Source organism: Neolamprologus brichardi, chromosome 10 (genome assembly GCF_056152115.1).
Source record: "Neolamprologus brichardi isolate AB-2024 chromosome 10, ASM5615211v1, whole genome shotgun sequence".
NCBI lineage: Eukaryota > Metazoa > Chordata > Actinopteri > Cichliformes > Cichlidae > Neolamprologus > Neolamprologus brichardi.
The window spans coordinates 8,462,354-8,485,294 of record NC_142113.1 but is presented as its reverse complement, the minus strand read 5'-3'; the positions used below and the strand labels follow the sequence as shown (position 1 = coordinate 8,485,294).

Sequence of the window (22,941 nt, the reverse complement as noted above, 5' to 3'; positions counted from 1 at the left end):
TACTGTAAGTAATTTTAAGTACTACATCATTTTAAATACTGTGTAATTCCTTGGTTATCTTGTGGAAAAGCAAACAATATTTCCCCAGCTTACATACATCAGGGCACAGGCCATATTGTGGAGTTGCCTAACTTCCAGTTATTTTAAAGGAAATGAGACAATCCTTTCCTGTACACTCCCTTTGAAATTTGTGTTTGAACAGTGATTGTTACACGGAAAAAATAGACTTGGCTTCATCATTACGATCACGTGGGTCTGCGAATTTTGATGGTCCTTAGTTCTTCTTGTAAGTGGTTAAGAGAGGACAGTCCTAATCTATCTATCTATCTATCTATCTATCTATCTATCTATCTATCTATCTATCTATCTATTGATATGCAAATTTGTAAAAAAAATAATAATTTCACTAATTATTCCCTGTAAAACCTGGCTTGTTACTTCCTTACTCTAGTATGCTTTAAGTATTTGTAGATAAATATTATTTCAAACAAAATACACTGAAATTGAATGTAATTACAGAGGGATTACACTCTTTGTCACAGGTTATATTATAAAGTGCAACAATAAAACTTCAAAGACACAAATGAGAAAATACTCATTTTGTAAGTCTCATCTCATCTTCAAACACAATTACAGCCACTTTGCTGACATTCCTCCCTCTTCACCTACAAAACCATACAAATTAAATATCACTGTTATTCAAATGCACAGCAGGTTAGACTTCTCTTTCCATCACAAGTAGAACAGAGACTTTTTGAAGAGACGCTTTACCTCCAGTGGTTGGAGGCAGTTGATAACCAAATGAGAAATAAACCACAAGTGTCAGTTTGCACTGTTCCATGTGGGCCCTGAGATCAGTCAGTGCATGTGCACCATCATTTAGTTGTTCACCTTGACACCCCCCCCCCCCCCCACACACACACACACACACACGCGCACACACACACACACACACACCACCACCACCATTTGCAGTGCGACACATAGAATACTAAAATGCAGTGGGGTTTTTTCCATGTGGCCTAAACCTGTCTTCATCAAACTACACGTGGGTGAAGTCATTTCACGAGAGCTGCAAACTAAAAACAAAACTGAGAACTCAGCTTCCACGACCGCAGGCGCTGTCAGGAAGGCTTTCGGCTCCGCCCATGTGCTGGCTTTTACTCAGATTAAGTGCTGCAGCAGCATTTGAGAGAAGCAAAGTGAAGTATGGCCTTCATTTTCTCTCTCTCTCTCTCTCTCTCTCTCTCACACACACACACACACACACACACACACACACACACACACACACACACACACACACACACACACACACACAGAGCAACACCCGTGAGGCTTCACTGGTGCCTTTGCCCTTATTTGGATGTATCAGTGCTCTGAGCTTAGGGGAAAGTAATAGATCATGAACTGAGGTGTTAACTTCAGGTTTGCACTAACCTTTGTTGAGAAAGAAAAAAAAGCAAGTGGAAAGTTCTTCAGCTAAGTTTCGAAAAGTGCTCTGTCTGACTGGGATAAACGGGAATTAGGGAAGCGAGGGGATGTATTTTGCATGGGGGATGGACATTAGCAGCAAAAGCTCACACACACTTTAACTTGCTCTGTGTGTGTGTGTGTGTGTGTGTGTGTGTGTGTGTGTGTGTGTGTGTGTGTGTGTGTGTGTGTGTGTGTGTGTGTGTGTGTGTGTGTGTAAATGTGTTTCACAAGGCTTACAAAGCTTCCTCTCTTTGGCAGCTACAGAACTGAGAACAGTTCATCATACTGAAGGATTTCAATTCCTTTTACAAATGCTGGCAGCTTCAATGGACAAAGCGATTGTATGTTAACGCTGGTCGAATACAAGAACAGCAGCATATTCACAAGTAAGCAAATGGTGAAAATCAAAAGGTATCAAAGCATGTATGAAAGTACTCATTCTGTAGTAAAATCCTCACTCGGGCTGTATGTTTCAGATTAACAAAAGTGTGCAAGGTGGACCTTTCTGTGTAGCATCTGAAAGTGAAGACACTGTCAACTGCTAACTAACTGCTATGTCTGTGGGTAGTTCAGATACCTCACATATAAAATCTTTGATTTCAGGAGCAGAATTTAGTTAGAGTTTGGTGTTTGGGCCCTGCATTCACAAGATTTTACAACTCAAGAAGACTGCCAAATCAGAAGATGTATTTGCATATCAAGTGAGGGCAGCTTGGAAGAAGCAATGTTGCTCATTTACTGCCTGAACCACTTTGCAGGCTTTGTTCCATTTCCATTTGCTTCATCTTAAAGCAAAGACTTGTCAGTGCAGGGCTGTAGAAAACAAATAAAAAACTGTTGGATGATTTCAAAGTTATTTATCAGGGGTCCATTCTAAGACTGCTGCTGTTTATTTTATATATGAAAATGGCTTTAGATGTAATAAAAAAACCTCTAATTTTTTCGCTGATGATATGATGATGTACTACTCTACTCCCAACATCTTCTCTGTCTGCTAAATCTACTTGTGTGATTTAGAACTGGTTTATATGCTGACAAAACTAAACTGATGATGTTCTCAAATGCAAACTTAAAAAACACTGAACCTTTCATATATTACTACAGTAATTCCTGTGTACAGCTCTGAAAGTACACAGGAATTAGATGACAGTGTACATCTGGTAAAAACCTTACAGTGAAACTGGGTTTTTACTTTAGAATTGAGATTCTCTGTCCTCTGAGGCAAAACCAGAGACTTGATGCTTCCACTTTTATCTCAGTAGTCTTCTTCACAATGCTTACATATTCTAGATACTGTTTATTTTGGAGCACTGAGATTTATTACAAACCTTAAAGCTATGTTCAACGTTGTACAGTCACCTGTTTTGTCATTTTGTAGACTACATTTGAAAGTTCTTATTTATGTCGCTATTTGTGCCTTGTTCCATGACTTACATTCAACAAGAGAGAGAGAGACAGAGAGAGAAGTTATTTTCTTTGGCATGAGACTCCTTCCTTTTGTCTTTCCCAAATGTTCACACTGGACTCAAAAAATAAATAAAATATAATGAAATTCAAATGTGCACCTCTGTAAAAGCAAAGGATTTGGCGGTTTGCTGGTCTGGAGCATTCAGCTGTGTGTTAAGAAAGTGCCAAGGTTGAAAAGATATTAGCAATGATCTTAAAGAATACCTGTTTCTGCCCATCAGTTTGGGAGGACTCATAAGACCTTTGTAAACAATTTGAAATCCATCATTCTGCAGTGGGAAAGATTGTTCACAAGTGGAAAACATTTAAGACAAATACCCATCTTCCAGAGTATGGATATCCCTGAAATCTCACCCCAAGGTCAGACAATGCAATGTTTACGTTAGGTTTGTGCTAAGAAAAAATGCATGTGGGTTAAGGTGCTAAACAAAGACAAAATGAATGGAGGTAGAAGAATGAACCTGAGTGAGGGTTAAATGGCACCATGTGAAAGGTCAGAGGAGAAATCCATCTCTGCTGGGGCCACAGCCAGACACAGTTTTTTTGTTGGTGTTAAGAGCCACAAGTTAAAAAAGTTACAAACAGCTGGTTTAATATTTCAGGCTCAGGCCTGTGTGGAGCTTGCAGGTCAGCGAGGGACCAGGGTGGCTCTGTGGTGTCGACACCCAGGCTGTGGCCCAGGGGGAGCTTGGCGAGTGCTGGCAGGGAGGGGAAATGGCTGCCGGTCCAGATAAGGTCTATCGTAAGAGCCAGTGTGGGGGGGAAGGCCCCAGTGTTAGAATATTCCTCACAGTGTTTGGGCCATTTCCTCAATGACATATGCGAGTGAGTGCTAGCAGTGTGCTAGCAGCGTGCTAGCACACGTCCTCTGTCCTTAACTCAGGAAGTTGTAGAGGGCAGGGGTGAGGAGACCAGTTTTTTAATGATTTGTAACATTAGTAGAAACATTAAGAATAGAAGAATCTGAGAAACATAATATAACAGTCTTCATAACAAGGAAAATGAGCTAAAGTTTGACGTTTTGAGGCCTTTCACTGTATGACAGATAGAGCTGGTCCAGAGAATTCCACTTTTAGTTGTCGTGTAAAACCAACTAAGCATTCCTCTTAGTATTTTTTATTCATTTCAAGTAGTCATCTAGTAGCAAAAACAATTATCATCAATATGCTTTATACATATATATCACACACACTTTTTACTGTTGACTGTCATCAGTTTTAGCTACCCTTTCCTGTACCCTGGTTCTCCTGGAACTCCTTTCCGGTTAACAGGGAGTTTTTTGTTACCACTGTCGCCAAGCACTTGCCCAAAGATGCCCATCTGATTGTTGAGGTTTCCTCTGAAATATTGGAAGGCCTTTACCCTAACATGAGAGGCCTTGAGGTGGCTGTTGTAAATTGGCATTATATAAACTGAAATACATAGTCAGGGAGCTGTAGCTCTTTTCAGGAGCAGATCAAAGTTCTTGGTTGCTCCTGAGAGTCTTCTTTCTGCTGTATCAGGTGCATCTGTTGTGGTTTTTATGTCATCTTATCTCTTATGTCTTTGTTGTGTCTGTAGCGGACAACACTTACATGGACTGAAGCGTTCACACCCAGTGCCCTTAAAGGTGTCGATGTCAGAGAGTGACCTCTGCTCTTTCTGTCCCTCATGAGGATGTAACGTGCGGGAATTCATTTATATTCTGCTGTATTGTGTCAAATGTTTTTCTCCACGCACCCTTACTGTTTACACTTTTCAACAGGGAATTGTGTGCCAGCGCATCTGAAACCTTTATACATAACCTACATCCAGTAGTGGAAAGTTACTGAGTATATAAGTATGGTGCAATTTGAGGTTGTTTGCTTCTGCGTATGTTGTGGCTTTTATACATTCTTAGTCTACTTTCAGCTTTACATCTTAAATATAAGAAGCACAGATACTACTTGTTTTTCTGGCTTGCGAACTCTTATAGTTTAGTTACAGTTTTAGGTGTCCGAGGACTCGCACGCTTTCTGTCAAACTGTTCCACGCTCACTGACCCAAAAGGTCAGACAAGCTAGAAAAAGTTCACCAAACCAGGACAGTGTTCCAAAAATGATGAAACACATGTGACTTAGCTTGGTTTTTCTTCTATTCTTTCTTAAAAGTAATTTCACAAGCCCTTTAAAAAACAAAAAAACAACAAAAAAAAATTTATGCCATGATCTTTTGAAGGGGCTTGAGCCCTTGGTTGGGAAACAGCGAGACGAATCTAACGCATTTCAAAGTTCAACCGTCTCCAACACTAAAGTCATTCTTAAAAAGCATTAATTTCTCCATTTCTATTCCTAGTTTTAGTATTTTATTCAAGCGGAATGGATGAGAGTTTTTAATTGTAATTATTTATTGATTTTTTTTGTAAGAGGATCTAACACACCTTTCCTGTCTGCTTTGATCAGTACAGTTCTAATTAACCTTTTGTACCTTATATTTCTGTTTAACATCCCCCACACTACCAGCTCACAAGCAATGGGTGCGGCCCCTCTGCAGGCTTCTGGACGTTGACTAATCAGAGCAAAGCAAGCTTTTAGGCCAGGTGAGATCTTTAAGAGACAGAAGCTAAAATGACCCGATTCACACAGTGGGTGAGCTCGGGCGGCGCCAACATCACATCAACAAGCGCTTTGTTGAACTTCCAAGTTGTGTAAAGCCAGCCCCAAAGGCCCCGAATAAAAACACAGAGCTCCACATGAGCATTTTAAGACCCCTTTAAGAAGAATCCAAGTACTTTGTCAATTTAAAAACCACACAATCACAATCACACAAGCCCATCCAACATTAACATATAACCAAACATTTAGCCCTGTGCATATGCTAACAACAACACAGTGACCATAAGAGCAGATTTTAGAAACCTAGAAGAGAAGTGAAAATAATGTAGAGGCTAGGAAATATATATCCCAAATGTTTCTGTGAGTCTTGTGGCAGTACTCAAACATTTAATAATAGCTTAAGTAAGAACTTTATCTGCTCTTATACACAGCTTACATAGGGAGGCTTACAGGCCAGAGCACAGTTCAGTCCCTTCACATGAGTCTGGATCCCACGTGATGAAATAGTTAAGCATAAAATGACTGTAAATTACCAAAGAAAGCTCAGAAAACAAAACAAAAAAGAAGTTTAATGAAAAAATAAAGCATTAAAACGCTGAATTAATAAAATGTGTCGCCCACTGCAAAAATGTAAGCAACAGAGTTTGATCAGAAAGATGTAGTTATTGATACGGGTATAAAATGTAAACAAATAGGTGGAGACATTTCCTGAATGATTGTTAGATCACAGATGCAGTGATATTCAAGGTTTTAAAGCTGTGATGTTCATTTTGGGTAGTTTACTAATCTTATTCTTTAGGATTCTTTATGTTATGTATGTATAATTTGTGAATTTGTGCTGCCAAATACAGGGAGTGCAGTAGGAAGGTAAATGGCTTCCTTTTGGAAGGTAGTGTAGATTAAAGATTATAGTCCAGAAAGCTGAAGTTGGTAGCGATGTGCCGTAGCTGTCACACTTCAGGGTTCACCCAGATGCCCTTCAGGGTTTGAATTATGAGAAAACAAACAGTTACAGTTGGACATTTACATTCAGGGGGAATTGAAACTTGTAGCCTTTCACTTTTAAAAACCCAACAGAACGTAAGCACATTGATGAAAATGTCATTCAGTGTGCCTTTTTTTTTTCTTCTTTTTAATGGCGGTCGCAGCTGACTTCTTTTTTTTTCTTTTTTTTTCTAACATTTCAGCAAGTTTGCCTTAAAGCAGCACTTCCATGCTCATATGGTTGCTGACATCAGAACCCAAAAACCCAGCATTCTCCCCTCGTGTAAAAATACATTCTAAAGTAAAGACTGTGGATTTTGTCACCTTCCTATTTCACATTACATTTCCTAAGATGTGTGCAGAAGAATGCGAGCAACGATGGCTGCGGTGTTGAACTGACTAACAGTAAGAACTACAGCAGCTCTCCGCTCTAGTTAAGATTATCACCGACACCATCTTCTCACAGGAAATGCTCCACCTTACTGCACCTCTGGCTGCTCATAGATCTCATTTATGGAGAAATCCTAACTGCCACACTGTGCAACACGTAGAATGACATACACAAGCCGTGGAAGTGAACCATCACTGTGATACATGAATGTGAGCTGAACCAGTAAAAGTTGACACTGCAGACATTATAACCTCGTTATGCTTTAATTTGACCTCGTTTCCCAGCTCGATGTGGATTAAGAGAAACATATTTGTTAAAAGCAACCAGGGACGGTGTAGTGTGTGTTGTTCATGTCACGGTGGGCTCATTGTCCAACTGCTGTCTGCTTTTTTTAAAAAAGGCGTCTGCAGTAGGCAGAGTTAAGACGGAAGAAGAGAAAGAGAGCGCCTGTGACTGTTAAACCTCTTCCTGTGGTTACATCACGTGACTGTGGAGGGTTCAAAAGGAGACGACTTCTTCTTCTTCTTCATCATCCCCTCCTCAGACAGGCAGAAGACACCTGTGGGGCCACAGGACAATCAGCGTTCAGAACAGAGAGACAGGAAACAAAACAAAAAAGGAAAGGTCGAGGTAAAGTGTTAATGGTTGACATGCTTTGATTAATGCTAGAACTGTTTGAATTGTTTGTGTTTGAAATCTTTTTTTTTGTAAATGACTTTTGTGTGTCAGATGTGGAAAGCAAACCAACATTTACAGTTTTTATTTTGTTCATTCTGTACTTCTTTGATTTGACTTCTAGGCAAGCAGCCTCTGTTCAGAGGTTGGCTTAGATTACTGAGGAAACACATTTGTATTTAAAACTTAAAGGTTTTGCAAAGTTTTTCTTTGAGACTATGATTGAAATTCTTAAACGTGTCTTTTGGATCTTTCTGTCCGGTCCCATTTCAATGTGATCAGAGCTGTCGTGTGTTATTGGTGGACTTATTTTAAACGTCTCCTGATTGAAGAGAGCAGCTCAGACAGAAAAGCTTACTCATGGCTGCTAAAATGGCTTCCTCAAGATAGCGCTTCCTCTGGCAGTTCGCTCCAAAAACAAAACAAAAAGAACAACTAATTTTTGCCTCACAGGGGTTTTTTTACATTTTTTTTTTACATTTTTTTAGTTTATGTTCTTCAGAAATGTAACCAGACATCTGATGAATTTGAAACAATTGCGTGGAAACAGAAAGCACGCAAGTGTTTCAAGAGGAATCAGGAAGTGTGCTTTTTCTGGTTGAGCATGAGCAAGGGCTGCTGAGCTGTTAAGCACAGAGGTTTCAGGTCGGTCTATCTGTCAAGGGGCGGGGGAGGGGAAGGGAGGGGTAGTTGGTGTGTGTTAGTGTGTATGTGTGTGTGCGTGTGTGTGTGAGTGTGTGTGTGTGTGCGCAGCTGCCAGAGCAGGTGCACAAAGAACAGAGAAGTGGGAGAAGACAGAAGACGGAAGAGGAGCGGTGGATGTACAGTGCAGTCATCCATAAAGTAGAAAGCACTACTAAACTCCTCGCCACAGTGTAGTGTTTCCTACTTTATGGATGAGTGTACTGTTGGCTTCAGGGAGAGCAGAGGCCCGACATGGCGCCCCGTGCAGGAAGTTGCAAAAGAGGAAGCTGCTTTGTCTCACACGGCCACGCTCTGCCCAGAGTGTTGCAGCAGTTTGTTCACATGGGCAGCGTGCGGCACAGAGAAAAGCTCGCAACTCTTTTTCCGCTTTAGATCTCATCTGTTTCACCTACCACATGTGCAATGTATGATCTGCTGATATGAAATAAAGATAAACATTCAAAAATCGGGACCTTGTGTTTCAGCTTCTTTTTCAAATTACCACACATGACACACACAAGTGTTTTCTGTGAAAATATACATAATTTATTGCTGTAAAAAGATCCATATTGAAAGAAACGTTCACAATTTTAATCCTTTTAGTTCTAACATCTTCATACACCGTTCCTCCATCAACACTGCCTGGGCATGCATAAGAAAAAAAAATCTGAAAAACAATATTAACAAAAAATATTTACACACGAACTTCCAAAAATGGGTAATAAAAACATTTATATATATATTTATATATAATATAAAAAGGTAAATCTTACACTGGTTTCAAACAAATGAATGAATGAATAAATGTAGCTCAGGAAAGATTAAAAAAAAATCTGCACTGTATGAAAATAGTCCCAACACTGTTCAGTATATACAGACAGCTCCTACAGCTCCATCTCCCGCTGCATCCACCATCTACAATTCACGAGGGAGCCCGCGAAGACGGAGAATGTGACAGCAACATAAATAAGGCCAAACATGGGTGTAACATTAGTATGCATGCAGTCAATAAACATCCTGTAAACAACAGATTAAGACTAAACAAGGTCTTCGTGTAAGGCTAAATATGATCAGCTGAGCTAAAATACTGCCTACAGGGGTCCTACAACATATGGAGGGGGAGGGGGATGCCTATGTTACTACTCAGCAGGTAGAGAAATAATTGTGCATTAAAGGCCGTCAAATCCAACACAAGTACAAATGGTTGCTGTACATTTCGGCAACTGTTAAGCATCCGCCCTTGTTTTGATTCTTAAAAAAAAAAAGAAACACATGAAGAAATCAGACGGTACAGCCTCGCTCTTGCCTCTGTCCCGGCTACTTCACATCTAAAGTGTCAATCCAGCCCCTGTCTCTTTTTTTTTAAATTCTTGGCATCATCATGCTCCCTTTATTTTAACACTGACAAAATTCAAACATTCATCACATTAAAGAAAAGAAAAAGAAAATAAATAACGTGCCTCCAGCTTGAGCCTTCACTCCACCTGCCACACGGGCCTTCAAGCCAGCGCTAGTAAACCAGGGAAAGCACCGAACATTTTGGCATCTCCTGTTGCTTTTTCAACAACCACACGCTCAGCATGGAAAAGGAAAGGTGTGAAAACCTGAGAAGCTACCTAGCAGCCCTGTGTGTGTGTGTGTGTGTCTCTCTCTCTCTCACACACACACACTTACACACACACACACAATCTAACAAGACAGAGTAAATGAATTACTGCATATACGTTAAATGACTAACAGACTGAACATTGAAGCTCTGCTCCACAAGTTTGCATCAAAATGAGCCGAGTGAAGCTCACAGACAGGCGCAGCACGGCTCTGTGTTTGTTCTCCTGCAGTCAAACGCAAGAGCCGCCATTGCTCAAGCTCTACTTTTTGAAGAAACTTTGACAGTATTGTGATGCAAATGTGCGAACAGAAAAACGCCGTGTGGGCTGAAGAGGGATCACGTAACACCATTCAAATTGACTACAGTTATGTGACTGCATTTACACGAGGAGGCAAAACTAAACACACATCAACAACTTATTGCAGAGTCTATCACATTACAGTAGTGCAGCTAACCACCACAGCAATGACTGAAAACTGCTCATTTTAAACGCTGTTCTAAGAAAGTGCTGCTCTGTGTGCCACATTCAAACATCACCACACCCCACAGGCTAACACTGCTCAGTATCTATGACCAGCTACAATATTTTCACAGTTTTCATTTGGGACTACAGATTAAGCAGAGCTGCAACAGTAAAGAAATTGTTGATTAATCATGACGTTTTCACACTGAGAGATGTTGAAGCTGTTTGTGTCAAAACCCAGTTGAGCCACCACACATGGCGTGATGGCTCAACCCCCAAATACAGGGAAATAAAGTTCAAAATCTAATTATTTTTCAAGCACCTGCCTCCTCATATACAGGTTAGTCCCACAGACACAGAGCAGGAAGTGGGCTGAAAGGGGTCACACATGAGTTTATTCTAGTTTAGCTTCTCAAACATAATCACTGACTCTTCTTCTCTTCTTTTGGAGTCGCACTGAGCTGCAGGGATCTAATGGGCATCCCCCCGGTTTTAAACTAAATGACTGACTGATTAATCAACAAATACTTCATTCAGTTGCAGCTCTGTTGGCTACTGCTCATTTCTGCACACTAACACTCACACACAGACGGCAAACAAGTAACAGTTAGGTCAGTTATGACTGTTGACACAGCCATCAAGAGTTCCTGTATTAATGTCTGAGAAAGGCAACTGTTTTCAGTCTCACCAGCGATTGTGTGGCTTCATCTACACACACACACACACACACACACACACACACACACACACACACACACACACACACACACACACACACACACACACACACACACACACACGTGCCAAAGAAGGAGAACCCTTCACATTCTTTACATTGAACGCCAACAAACAGTCAGGACTGTTAACCACAAACGCCACGATATCTTGGCTCTAAACTACACATACCAAAGTGGATCCTTGCTGTCTCTGACAGCTCTAAACCTCTAATTTTACGCCCCGATGCCACTTCATGCGGTGTGACCACTGTTGGGGCAGGAATCCGATACAAATAAATATCACGTTCTGTACAAAGTAATGTATAAATACTCTTAAAGACAAGAAACACAGAGAGAAGCATCCATTCAGGATAGATAGTGCATTCTTAATAATGACACAGAGGAAGAGACGGCGTGCTGCCTCTGTCTGTTTCTTTCAAATAATAAATAAAGTGGCACCAGTACACGAGCATTAAAGCTAACACTTCATTAGCCGTCTCTGAGTTGGGATGACGTCTTCTCTGTTCCGTATTGACTGTTCTAAATAAAGTCAGTCCTAAAGGAGATTCAAACTGCTTTAAAGCCTCCAATGAGTTGAAATTTTGCAAATGCTCAGATTATTAGGAAGTACTTGCTCACTTCAACATGCATCTATACATGCTCTTGTGATGCCGTTGGGTGTTTTAGGGTATTCTATATTTAACAGCTGGTCTAGCAGTGCTCTAAGGCAAATGTAGAACTACTGACAGTTAAAGCATCAATTATTAGATCTGATAGCTGCTAACTGCACCGACTACCAACTGAGAATTACAGTTACAGAAAAAGTGCTTTTAATGTGACACAAGTGTTGTGTGTCAGATGTCCAAAGTTTGTCATTCTTTCTTGCTGGATCCCAGCTTTTTGAACAGCTTCTTGCCTTTGGAGAAAAAACCTTTTTTCTTCTTTCCTTGCACAGAAGATTCGGCCTGTGCAGGGCTGTCCACAGGACATGGGTCTGAGGCCTTCACTACAGCTGGGCCCAGAGCAGGGTCCAGGTCTGACGTGGGGCTTGCAGTGGGTGCCAATTGGGGTTGTAGATCTGTGTGCTCTGTCATGGCGGGGCAAGCAGGTTCAGTTTGAGGGGGCAAAGATTCTTCTAGTGTTGATGGCCCAGATTCCTGTGGCTCTGTGGAAGACGTCCAAGCATCCTAGGAAAAAGGGAAATCAAGAGTTTAAAAAGCAGCAAAGCAAAACACTGTTGAAGTTCATTTATACAACATGGGCTCATCATTTCTTCTATTAGAATTAATATTTGATAAAGGAAACAGTAACAGGGAGACACAGAGGAAGAAAGATTTCAACTCATCCTGTGGTTCACATTTAGGGGCAGGATCACAGAAGCAGTGTACAGCTACGGGTTGAGAAGGTTTTAAGGAGGAAGTAAACAGACAGCGAGAGCGTTGATCGCCTAGAAACACTTACGATCAAGTCTCAAAGTGTACAGAACGTTTTTGCTTCTGGAAAAGGCCATGCAGGAAACAGTGAGATGAAAGAAACGTGACAGAGCAGAATTAATGAAACAAAACAGGTTTAAAGAAACAACAAACTCAACAACCAGAAATTAGACATACTTGTGAGTGATAACAAAAAGAAACACAGAAATCTGGGATGTCGGTGACTTGTAACCATGTAGGTCAGGCCATTGCCCACAGTTTCAAAGCTACCTGTGACTCTTTCCTGGGTTCAGGTGCAGGCTGCACAGGAGCATCATCTGGGACAGCCTGCAGGAAGTTGGAGGGGATGAGGCCTCTGTGGCCATTTAAGTCACCCTGAAAGAGAAGGTGGTAATTTGATGAAATGCACTCTCTACTACAAAGGTATTTTATAAGTGGTACAGCTACAGCCAGTAAAGTTAAGTTTTAAGCAAAGTAAAGTTAAACGTTTTAAGAGCCACATAATATTGCAGTCATGTCGGATCTCCTAGTCATTTTCAGACTTACGTAGAAGAAGCCATCTTCGTCCATGTCACCAAACACATGTATGATATCTCCAGCACTGAAGGTCAGCTCAGCCTGGACAGGGGCGTAACAAACAGAGCAGGTAATCAGCAAACATTTTAGCCCCATAAAGCAAAAAGAAAGCATCTGCAGTCCTAACCTCTATGTCGGTGTTGGGAGAGCTCTCTCGTGGGTCATAATCAAAGATGGCGACCATCCTTCGGGCTCCTGGGGCTGGCTTCCCCACAGCTGCAGTGGCTGAGGGATCCACCTGGCTGGGATCTGTCAGCCAATGAGAAAGGGGGTGGGTGGACAAACACTTTTTTTAGTCCAGAGTCCTGAAAATGGGCATTTCCAATAAACTGATCGTGTACGTACATTCGACTTGCTCAGCATCATGCTCAGCTGAAGGAAAGTCACATCAGAACAACAAGAACAGAAGATTAGCAGAGAGAGTTAGCATTTGTAATTCATGAAAAAGGTGATGGCAGCCTGAACTGTGCTGCCCCATTAAACATAAGTCGGAGCAAATATTTATCCTGAGGCGGGGAGAGTAAATTACTCTGCAACACTGTTAGCAAAATGGAGACAAATGGATGTTATTAGATGACTTAATGATGCCACTGTAATGAAGCTGTGAAATGAAAAGAAGGGACAGAAGGGACTGTTTGACCTTTATAACTAAGGGTTAATGATAAGCCGTTAAAGAGTAACTATTATGTGATATTTAATCTTTGTATGATCCACAGTTGCTCTCACACTGGGAATCAGTGGAGCCTCTCAGTTCAACCATTGGCTGAAACAAGCTGCTTTTAACTCCTTTCACCCTCCCTCTTCTGATTGGATGCCCCTTGCAAGCAGATGATTTCCCCTGCATTTGATGCATTTTCAACTCAAAGAAGATGAATTTATTGTTAGTGTTCCTTACTTTTAATGGGTTTAAAGGCCAAGAGTCAAACATACTCTAAAAAGGATGAATAAAGGCGACATTATCAGCAACTCTGAATACAGTTCTCATGTTTACAACCATTAAAAAAAACAAAACAAAAAGAAAATAGAAAATAACAGAAAATAACTGCAGCTGCAGCAGCAGAAGGTAAATGCATGCTGTCCTCCAGGGCACACTGAAACAGTCACCTGATCATGCAGGTGCAAACGAAGGCGGGCAGAGCTACAAACCTTGACTGGAGGAGTTTACACTCTCCTCGCAGATGTCTGCAGACTTGACTGGAAGAGACGGGGTGAGGGGAAAAGAGTACAGGAAGAGTCACAGAATGACACAAGGCACTGTCTGAAAATAATCCTGCAGGTCATCACACAGGCAGCACGCAAAGTCACAGGTGGAGCGCAGAGGGGAATGGATGTTTCAACAAAGTGATCTGTAGGTGACCATGTAATTCAACTGTGACACAGGAGCAGGAGACAAAAACCTTCTTTGAGGTTCTTAATGAATTAGCAACACATGGCAACATCCTGCTGCTATATCCGTGTATTACATGCATAGCCAATGACAGCACTCATGTATGTGTCTTTGAACTTTTGAAAAGCTGTTGCACACTTAACCTGTGGAGAGATGGTAGCATAAACAGCCTTTAAATACTTGGCTTTAATTATAAAGTACGAAACTACTCGACAGATACTCCATTCATAATGGAAGTATTTGCCCACAATTCTAGGAAGCTGTCTGAATTCATTACTTCAGTAGCTGGTTTAAAAATCCCCCATGCCCCAGTTGCTGAATGGCAGGCAGCAAACTGAAAGAGCAAAATCTAAAGTGAAAGAGACAGAAAAAGAAGCAAACCAGAAGGGAGGATAAAGGAGAGAAGCGGGGGGCCGCAATCTGCAGCGAGACACACCTTTCTTGGATCGTCTCGGTTTCGGCGGTGGAACGGGGCGACGTGGAAGCTGTGCGTGTGTGCGAGTGCCTTAATGGAGTTTTAGAAAGGAAAACCAAATAATAATAATAATAAAAAAAAAGAAACACAGATGTAATTTTTGACAGCAGCAGACCACATAAAGTAGACAATGAAAAGCCAGTGGAGAGCTATTTAACACATGAGAGCCAGTGAGCAGCTGACACAGCAGTGACAACAAGTGGAAGTGAAAAGGTTAAACCATCTGCAACAGCACAGCTCTGGGTACAAAGCAGGAAACAGAAGCAAAGTGTTAGCTTGATTCTGTTCGGTGGCCACAGAGATTTTGCCTCCCATTTCATTTTTAGACTCCTGCAATGGTTACTATTACCTTATTAGCAGAAAGAACATAAGAACATATTCAATATTTTGGGCCAATTTTAAATCAACTTAAAACCAACTGTCAGATTTTCTCCAAAAAATGAAGACATCAACAGAAGGATTGAAAATGAAGGATATTTTAAAGTCACTTTTCAAAACATTGAAGTTCTGCAACAATTGTGCTGCCATTTTCACTTCCCACTCAAACATGAACAGGGATGATATAATGAGTAAAATATTAGCATTTACATCATCAGTAACAGACAACCAAATCACCTTTAAATGGCAAAACAACAGAACTAATACTGCTGTGTTGGGGGAAAATGTTTGACTAACACAGTCACATACCTATCTTCTCTATGGAAGCTGCTGTGGATAAGAAGCCCTGCTGCAGCAGCTGCTGCCGGGTCTCCTCATCCTCCACTTGGATCTCAGACACCATGTTACATGGCACATAGCCCAGACAACCGCCTGACTCTCCTCGATAGAACCCATCTGCATCTTTATCTCCATAAACCTGAAGGAGGAGGAAATGCATCAACTAAAATGATTTGTTTTAACTGATGGCATATAGATTTTATACAGGTCAGCATTACATTAATACTCCAGAATGAATTATAAAGAGACTCCTGCATGCATTAAATGTCCCTCTAATGTGCAAGCTGCATTATCCTCTGAGCTACAATTTGCACAACCAAAATCAAAATCAGCCCTTTTAAAATACATTTTCAAATCTTTGCAAATAAAGATAAAAACCAAACAATGTCAAAAGGATGAATTACATTCAGGCCTCATTAAAGCCATAATCACTTCTTTGTTATGAAACCTTCAGCAGCGTGATAATTACTTTTATCTGTGGTTTCCACTATTTCAGTATGCAGATTTCTGTCACTCTGTTGCAAGACAAGCAGGCCAGCAGTGTTTTGGTTAATGCTCCCTAGCGTGTTAGCTCATGTAACCATAACCTAAACTAATGGGGATGATAACAAAGAAGGCTTTAAGGCTTGTGAATAACCCACAGCAACCCTGGCAACTATACAAACATGCAGATTGAGCTGCATGTCTAAAACAGGAATGCTGTGAAATCAGAACATGCTGAGCCATCAGAGCCTGAGCAGTGTGTGGACATACTTTGATGATTTGTCCTTCGCTGAAGGGAAGCTCCTCCTCAGCAGCGTCAGGATTGGGTGACATACTGGCAGGGTCATATGAAAAGAGGGCCACAAAGATGCGTATGTCACTGTCTCCTTTCGTCTTTGGTGATTCCACACCACCTGCACACACACACACACACACACACACACACACACACATGCAGACAAACACACACAAATGATCAGAATTTGCAACAAGCATTTCACACAGGATTGATATCAGAATCATAAAACTTTATTAATCCATAAGGAAATTATGTGGTTACAATTGCTCCAAGACAATAACAACAGTACAAGACTGAACTAAATAAAATAATACAATGTATTACATAGTTAGAAATATAAAAATAGCTCTAATATATACAAATAGTTATAAATATCCAGAATATTACAGATTAAATATATTCTGTAAAACTTTGTTATTTTACTGTAGAGTATGTGCAAAGGGTGTAACTATTGCATTGTGTAGTGTACATTAGATGGAGGAGTTGTACAGGGAGATATGCATAGGCACAAACAATTTCCTGTGTTGTTCAGTGTTGTATTTGGGTAATCTCAGTCTCTCACTGAACGTGCTCCTATGACTGGCCAGCACCTTCTGGAGTGGTTGAGAGGTCTTGCCCAGTATTGTCCTTATCTTGGACAACATCCGCCTGTCTGACACCTTAAGGGAGTCCAGCTCCATCCCCACAACATTATGGCCAATCAGTCTGTTGGCATCTACAATACTCAACCTGCTCCCCCGACATGCTAAAACTCTCTAGATGGCAATGGCCACAACAGACTCATAAAAACAGTTGTTGAAAGACTTCAGCCGGCTCAGAAAATAGAGATGACACTGGACCTTCCTGTAGAGTGCAGTGGTGCTTTTAACCCAGTCCAGTTTATTATCTATGTGTACTACGAGGCATTTATAATCCTCCACAGTGTCCATATCGACCCCCTGGATTGAAACGGGGTCACAGGTTTCCTGGTCTTTCTAAAGTCCACAATCAATTCTTTGGTCTTTGTCACATTGAGCTGCAGATAATTCAGCTCACTCCACGGGACAAGGGAGTCAACCGCACACTTGTATCATTAAATGATACCAACAGTGTACATAACTCTCATTCTGAATTAGTTACTTTGTGGAAGTATTTCCCTTTAATTCCATGCAATTTATTTTATAGGTATTAAGATGCAATTCTCTCTTACTATTATAATATTGGCTATTTCAACACAACAGAGTTTGCAGAGCAGCCGTGCTTAGCTTGCAGTGAATTCTGCAAATAGAACTGCAAGCTTGCACCTCCCCCACTGCCCACCAACTGCGTTGCCATGAGCAGCGTTCGCCTAGCACTGGCATGTCCTTAAAAGAGGTAATCAAGCTAAACCACTGATCCTAAGCTGTGTGAGCCATTTGACAAACGTGCACACGCTCACAAACTCCAACTGTGCAATAAGGTGTCTGACCCACTCTCCAGTTTAACTTTCAACACCTTTACTCTCAGACCAAACCTAACATGCAAAAAACAGTCCTAGTATAATTTTACAGGTGCTTTTAATACAGTGCATGACGCAAACTACGCAAAGCAGGCAACAGATACGCACTATTGCACAAAAGATTCCAGCAGTGTGATTAAAAGCACTGCCACTGAAGCCTATGTGACAGCAAGAGACAAATTTGAAGAGCTGTAGTGAGGCTTTAAGCTGCACTCAAGAGATGCGTTCTCTATCTCATTAGAGAGAATCAGCCCATCTGTGGCAAGAGTCACGGGCAGACGACTCGCACACTTTCACATCCTCACTGATTTTCTAGTAGATAGAACAGAACTTCTCCCTAAGCCCTTCCTCTTATCTGTGCACGTGTACACTTGCGCATATATGTGTGCAGTCAACTGTGTATTTATCAGAACAGCCAGGTTTGCTAACTCAAAGGGCAACTTGTTGAATCAACAATGGGAAGCAAGTGAGACGAGATCTGGAGGAAAGAAGAGAAAAGCAGAGGGGTGTGTACGTCCAAACTGCGAGCCATTTCTCTGCTGGCTAATCGAGGTTACTATTTTAATGTCTGTCACTTCCTCCTGTCATGACAAGCCACTTTAGGTTAAGCCGGTTCTCAGCTTAGCGGCCTCTCTCTCTCTCACTTCACTCCACTGCAGCTACAGCACCTCCTTCTCCCTAAACCCCCACCCCACCCCCTCCTTCCTACACAAGGTGCTAATCTGACTACCTCCATGTGAGAGAGGGGGAGGCTTGCCAACAGAAACCACAGGTGTGTCAGCACCGTCTCACACCCACTGTTTTCAGTTAAGAAAAGAGAAAGCAATGAGAAAGAGGGGAAGCACAAACACAAAAGGGGAAAAGGCCTCTGACCTTTGAGATTCCTAGCCTGCAAGCATGCGGGTTTACAGGAAAGCTCTGCTTGGCCTCTCCATGATGGACGTGCTTCAGCTGGAGGGATCTGGCTGACCTCCTGCTCAAGAATCAAAAAAAGAGAAAAGAAATATGAGGTATGATGTTTAAGCACTACATGGGAGGAGAGGAAAATTATTAAACTGTTTCTTATTGGAGCAGAGATCAGAGTCACATCTAATATATAACACACTCCAGGGTATTCTACATGCACGCAACATAAGCATATTATTTTCTTGCACTGCAGCAGTATTAGCAGACGCACACCCACGCACCAAAGCACACTGACTGTAAACGAATGCAAGACAAGGCAGTCTGGACTAGTTTAAAACACAGAGATGGGGTTTCAATGTGCAGGAGAATAGGAAAGCAGCAGGAATGAGTGCAGTCACACAGAGGGGGAACATTAGCTGAATCCACTCGGTAGCAATGTATTGTGTGTAGCCATGTATTGGCAAAGTCTATTGAGTGGGAGGGTTATGTGTTTTCCTCTAAAGAGCTCAAGGGTTGATTAGCACAACTACAGAGGAGAGGATGGGTCTGGGACGGCACACCAGCGGACCAACATTTACCAGCGGATCAGCCTTCGGCCCTCGGCGCTGAGGAGGTCTGCTGTGCTCCATTTGGGCCCCCTCTACCCACCATTCAGAGCTCATCTGCTGCACCACCACCTCCCTAGGAGTATATTCCACAGGCTCCTCATTGTCATCTGTACCGTACTCAACATCAATCTCCACCCCAGGACTAATGGGTGACTTCATAGTTCGTACTGTTTTGCTGACTGGGTAGGGTCTTGGTGGGGTAGGGCCATCACCGGGGTTGGCCGCAGCGGCAACGGCCATCTGACTCCTGAGCATGGCCTCCCTCCTAAGGCGGTCCCCTAGCCCTCGAAGCAGTGTTTTGTCTTTGCTAGTGTGGGTTGGCCGAGGAGGACAGCGGGCAGAGACCCGTCTGTTGGCAGGACCCTCATATAAACTTGTGTCTTCTGCTTCCGGATAACTGACGGTGTCCACCGTTTCTGCATAGTGTACTCTGTGCTGCGTCTTAGGCTTGACCTGCAAGGCCCCGTGTTTGGGTAAAGGCTCTTTAATTAGGGATCTGGGTTCCTGGTTGAGGTGGTGATGGTGAGGGGGGATTTGTGGGTGTGGGTTAGGGTGATGTGGAGGGGCAGGATGGAGGTGTTCTGGGTTTCTGGAGTGGAGGTGGGTGGGCTGTGGCTGATGCTGATGCTGGCTGTGGCGACTTAAATGCTCTTCTTGACTGCTGTCCTCCTCCTCTGTTATCTCGGGGATGCTGAACAGCTGCTTGTTGGGGTAGACATAAGGAGGCAACTTAAGGATCTTTTCAAGAACTTCCTCATCACTGTCTGGAGCCTCCAACTTACACAACTGCAAGGGCCACAGTTTTATTCATACGATTGGTTCGGTGAAGGTAGGATGGAACATTATAATGTTCAGTGAAAATAAAGCAAGTGCAGACAAAACGGATGAGAACGCCACCATGAAGAAGGAAGAGAAATGAAAGAGGAAGGAAAAAACCAAGAATCACAATCAGACACAATCATGGGTCCAACAGAAGAAACAAGGCCTCAAAATGAGAACTAAACTCTGGAAGAAAAATTAAAAGAAGCATGTTTTATTTAAAAAGCAGAACTTGGAAAGTATCTCTGCAAACAAGCATGTGTATAGCTGCGGTCATAGTACGAAATAATTTCTTTACCCTGTTAGCTCCAATTGCGCATCCCCTTGCCTGTACTTCACTGAGGTGGTCAGAGTAAAAGTCCTCTTCCTCTTCCTCCAGGATGTCTGACAGATCTGAGCGGCTGTTGTCTGCATGGTAGTCACTGGGAGGTTCAACAATCCCTCTGACATAACTCTAAGGAAACATTACATCATGCACAGAATGAAATAATATCTATGCATCACAGCTTGAAAGGGCGCAAACGATTGCATATACAAGACTAGAGCATGGAAGGTATTTATATGGCCTTGGCTCCATGCATCAACGCATCAATCAATATGTTCAATATGGTCTTAAATTTGCAGCCAATTTATTAACTTTTAATTATTTAGGGCTTCTTAATAAGTGCGTAAAACAAAAAACTTGACATGTTGAGAGTTGATGTTGTTCTTCTACTTTCTGCAACTCCCTTTAGGGCTCACCACAACAGATCACCTGCCTCCATCTCACCCTACACCTACTATCCTCTTCTGTCACAACAGCCACCCTCTTCGTGTCCTCTTTAGCCACATCCATGAACATCATCTTGGTCTTCCTCATTTCCTCCTACCTGGCAGCTCCATCTTTAACATCTTTTGTCCAATATGTCCACTATCCCTCCTCTGCACATGTCCAAACTACCTCAGCCTTGTCTCCACAACAATGCCACCTCCGTCTGATAGACATATATCCAATCTTGTATATTCTGGCCACTCACAAAAAAATCTTAGCACCTTTAACTCCGTCACCTCCAGGTACACGTCCTGTTTATTTTAAAGTCTGCATATATGAAACACTTTCTATTGGTTGGTTATGGAAACTACAAGTTGTGAGTCTTGATGCATGCTCAATCATCCAGATAAGGAAATCTCAAAAAGTTGATTCTGTTCATTTGCACAAAGCGTTTTCAATGGAAGAAACGTTTCGCCACTCATCCAAGTGACTTCTTCAGTCTCCACAAGTTTGGAGTATGAAAAATATCTGTAGCCTACGACTTCTTGAGTAATACAACAGAATCTCAGGCCAAGATGTCGACTGTTGAGTGTCTTTGTGGGTAATGTAGGGTTGCAATGGCAGAGCAATATCCTTTAAATGCCTTCTTCCTTCAAATCTGATTTTACCAAGTATGACATATAATCTACACTGAAGTTAGGTGCACCTCTGAATACCTAAACTATAATCAGATTCAATAAACAGACACTTAGAGTACATGTTACATTTAATTTTGTAGTAAACAGTAATAACCCAGTTAAAACAAGGCTGACCTGTTGCCTCCTGCAGTACACTGGGTCTTGGTCCTGTGTCAGGAACTCCTCGATGGACACCAAGCGGGTATTTTCATGCTCCTCCTCTACCTCTGACTCCAGAGGAGAAGTGCTGGGGGGACGGATGAGGTTAGTGTCCTGAGGGTTAAGGAGATCTGTAATTGGGGCTTTGGGTGGGGTAGGGATGCGTTCAGGGGTCCCAAGCTTGGCACTGGGGTCCTCGATGAACTCTGTGATAGATGGGAATGGACGTATAGTTCCAGGGCTGTCGGTGTCTCTGTGCTGCTCCAACACTGGTGCTGCTGCTGCCACTGATGGAGCCTGAGCAGGTGTCGGTGACGCTACTGGAGATGGCTGAGGTGCTAAGTTGGCCGGGGAGGTCACATTAACCTGGAAATGGAAAAAAATAGTCAGACAAAGGTGTTTATTATTCTGTCTGTCAAAAAGGACAGGACGCCTCAATCTAGCGTATTATTTACACTTTGGCAAACTGCAGCCATTAACAATATGCTGGATTATCTAGTCAAGTCAAGTCAAGAAAGCCTTTATTTGTCACATGCAAGTTGCCCTGCAGCGAAATGGGTCCCCCCCCCGACCTTACATACACAACACAGACATCACATGGGGAGACAGGTCGGAGACCGGTAGTATTATGGAAAAACACTCAAATGTTCAATACAATGGGCAAGACGAGGAGGGGAAAAAAAGAGACCTCTACTCATGCTGGGCTCCTATGGGGGGACAGCATGAGAACAGAAAACAAAAAAACTCCTCTGCACAAAGAACACATAAATGTCCACATCACAACATCATGAAGCATGTGACAAGCAACAGGGGTGGGTAAGGGGTGAGAAGTAAGCCGATCCAGACACAGCCATCCTGCCCTGCAGCTATTCATCCAGCGCCGGGCCCAGACCTGCCGTCCGACTCGGCCTTGGAGATAAGCGTACAAGGGCGTTTGGAACAAAGAGTCTAAACACAGTTTGTTATCAGGGGAGAAATTGTTTGTTATGTTCAGCTCCAGCCTTGAGACCGCAGCTGGTGCCGATATGGTAGCCGCATGAAATAATGGTGGTGTTCTTGCTTTAGTGCGAACCACTGCATGTCAATTTTACAGTCGATCTAATGTCCATCACTGGTTCCTCACCATTCCCGTTGGAG

The 22,941-nt window shown here is 42.3% G+C and overlaps 1 protein-coding gene across 9 annotated transcripts in view; it reads right to left on the bottom strand.

The window, feature by feature from the left end:
* Positions 1-8,773: 8,773 nt before the first annotated feature.
* Positions 8,774-22,941, bottom strand: part of tspoap1 (TSPO associated protein 1) — an 82,380-nt gene continuing 68,212 nt past the window's right edge. For 5 of the 9 annotated variants that reach the window (XM_035911458.2, XM_087847139.1, XM_087847136.1 and 2 more), the window contains 13 exons: positions 21,781-22,170; positions 20,516-20,671; positions 19,369-20,184; positions 18,758-18,857; positions 16,380-16,522; positions 15,597-15,765; positions 14,871-14,939; positions 14,194-14,241; positions 13,393-13,419; positions 13,175-13,296; positions 13,018-13,089; positions 12,742-12,846; positions 8,774-12,225 (listed from right to left, as the gene is read on the bottom strand). In XM_035911458.2, the coding sequence (XP_035767351.2) occupies positions 11,911-12,225; positions 12,742-12,846; positions 13,018-13,089; positions 13,175-13,296; positions 13,393-13,419; positions 14,194-14,241; positions 14,871-14,939; positions 15,597-15,765; positions 16,380-16,522; positions 18,758-18,857; positions 19,369-20,184; positions 20,516-20,671; positions 21,781-22,170 (2,532 nt within the window). In that variant the 3' untranslated portion in view covers positions 8,774-11,910. The remainder of the gene's footprint in view (positions 12,226-12,741; positions 12,847-13,017; positions 13,090-13,174; positions 13,297-13,392; positions 13,420-14,193; positions 14,242-14,870; positions 14,940-15,596; positions 15,766-16,379; positions 16,523-18,757; positions 18,858-19,368; positions 20,185-20,515; positions 20,672-21,780; positions 22,171-22,941) is intronic. The other 4 variants (XM_087847137.1, XM_087847143.1, XM_087847142.1 and 1 more) reach the window with 3 other exon arrangements.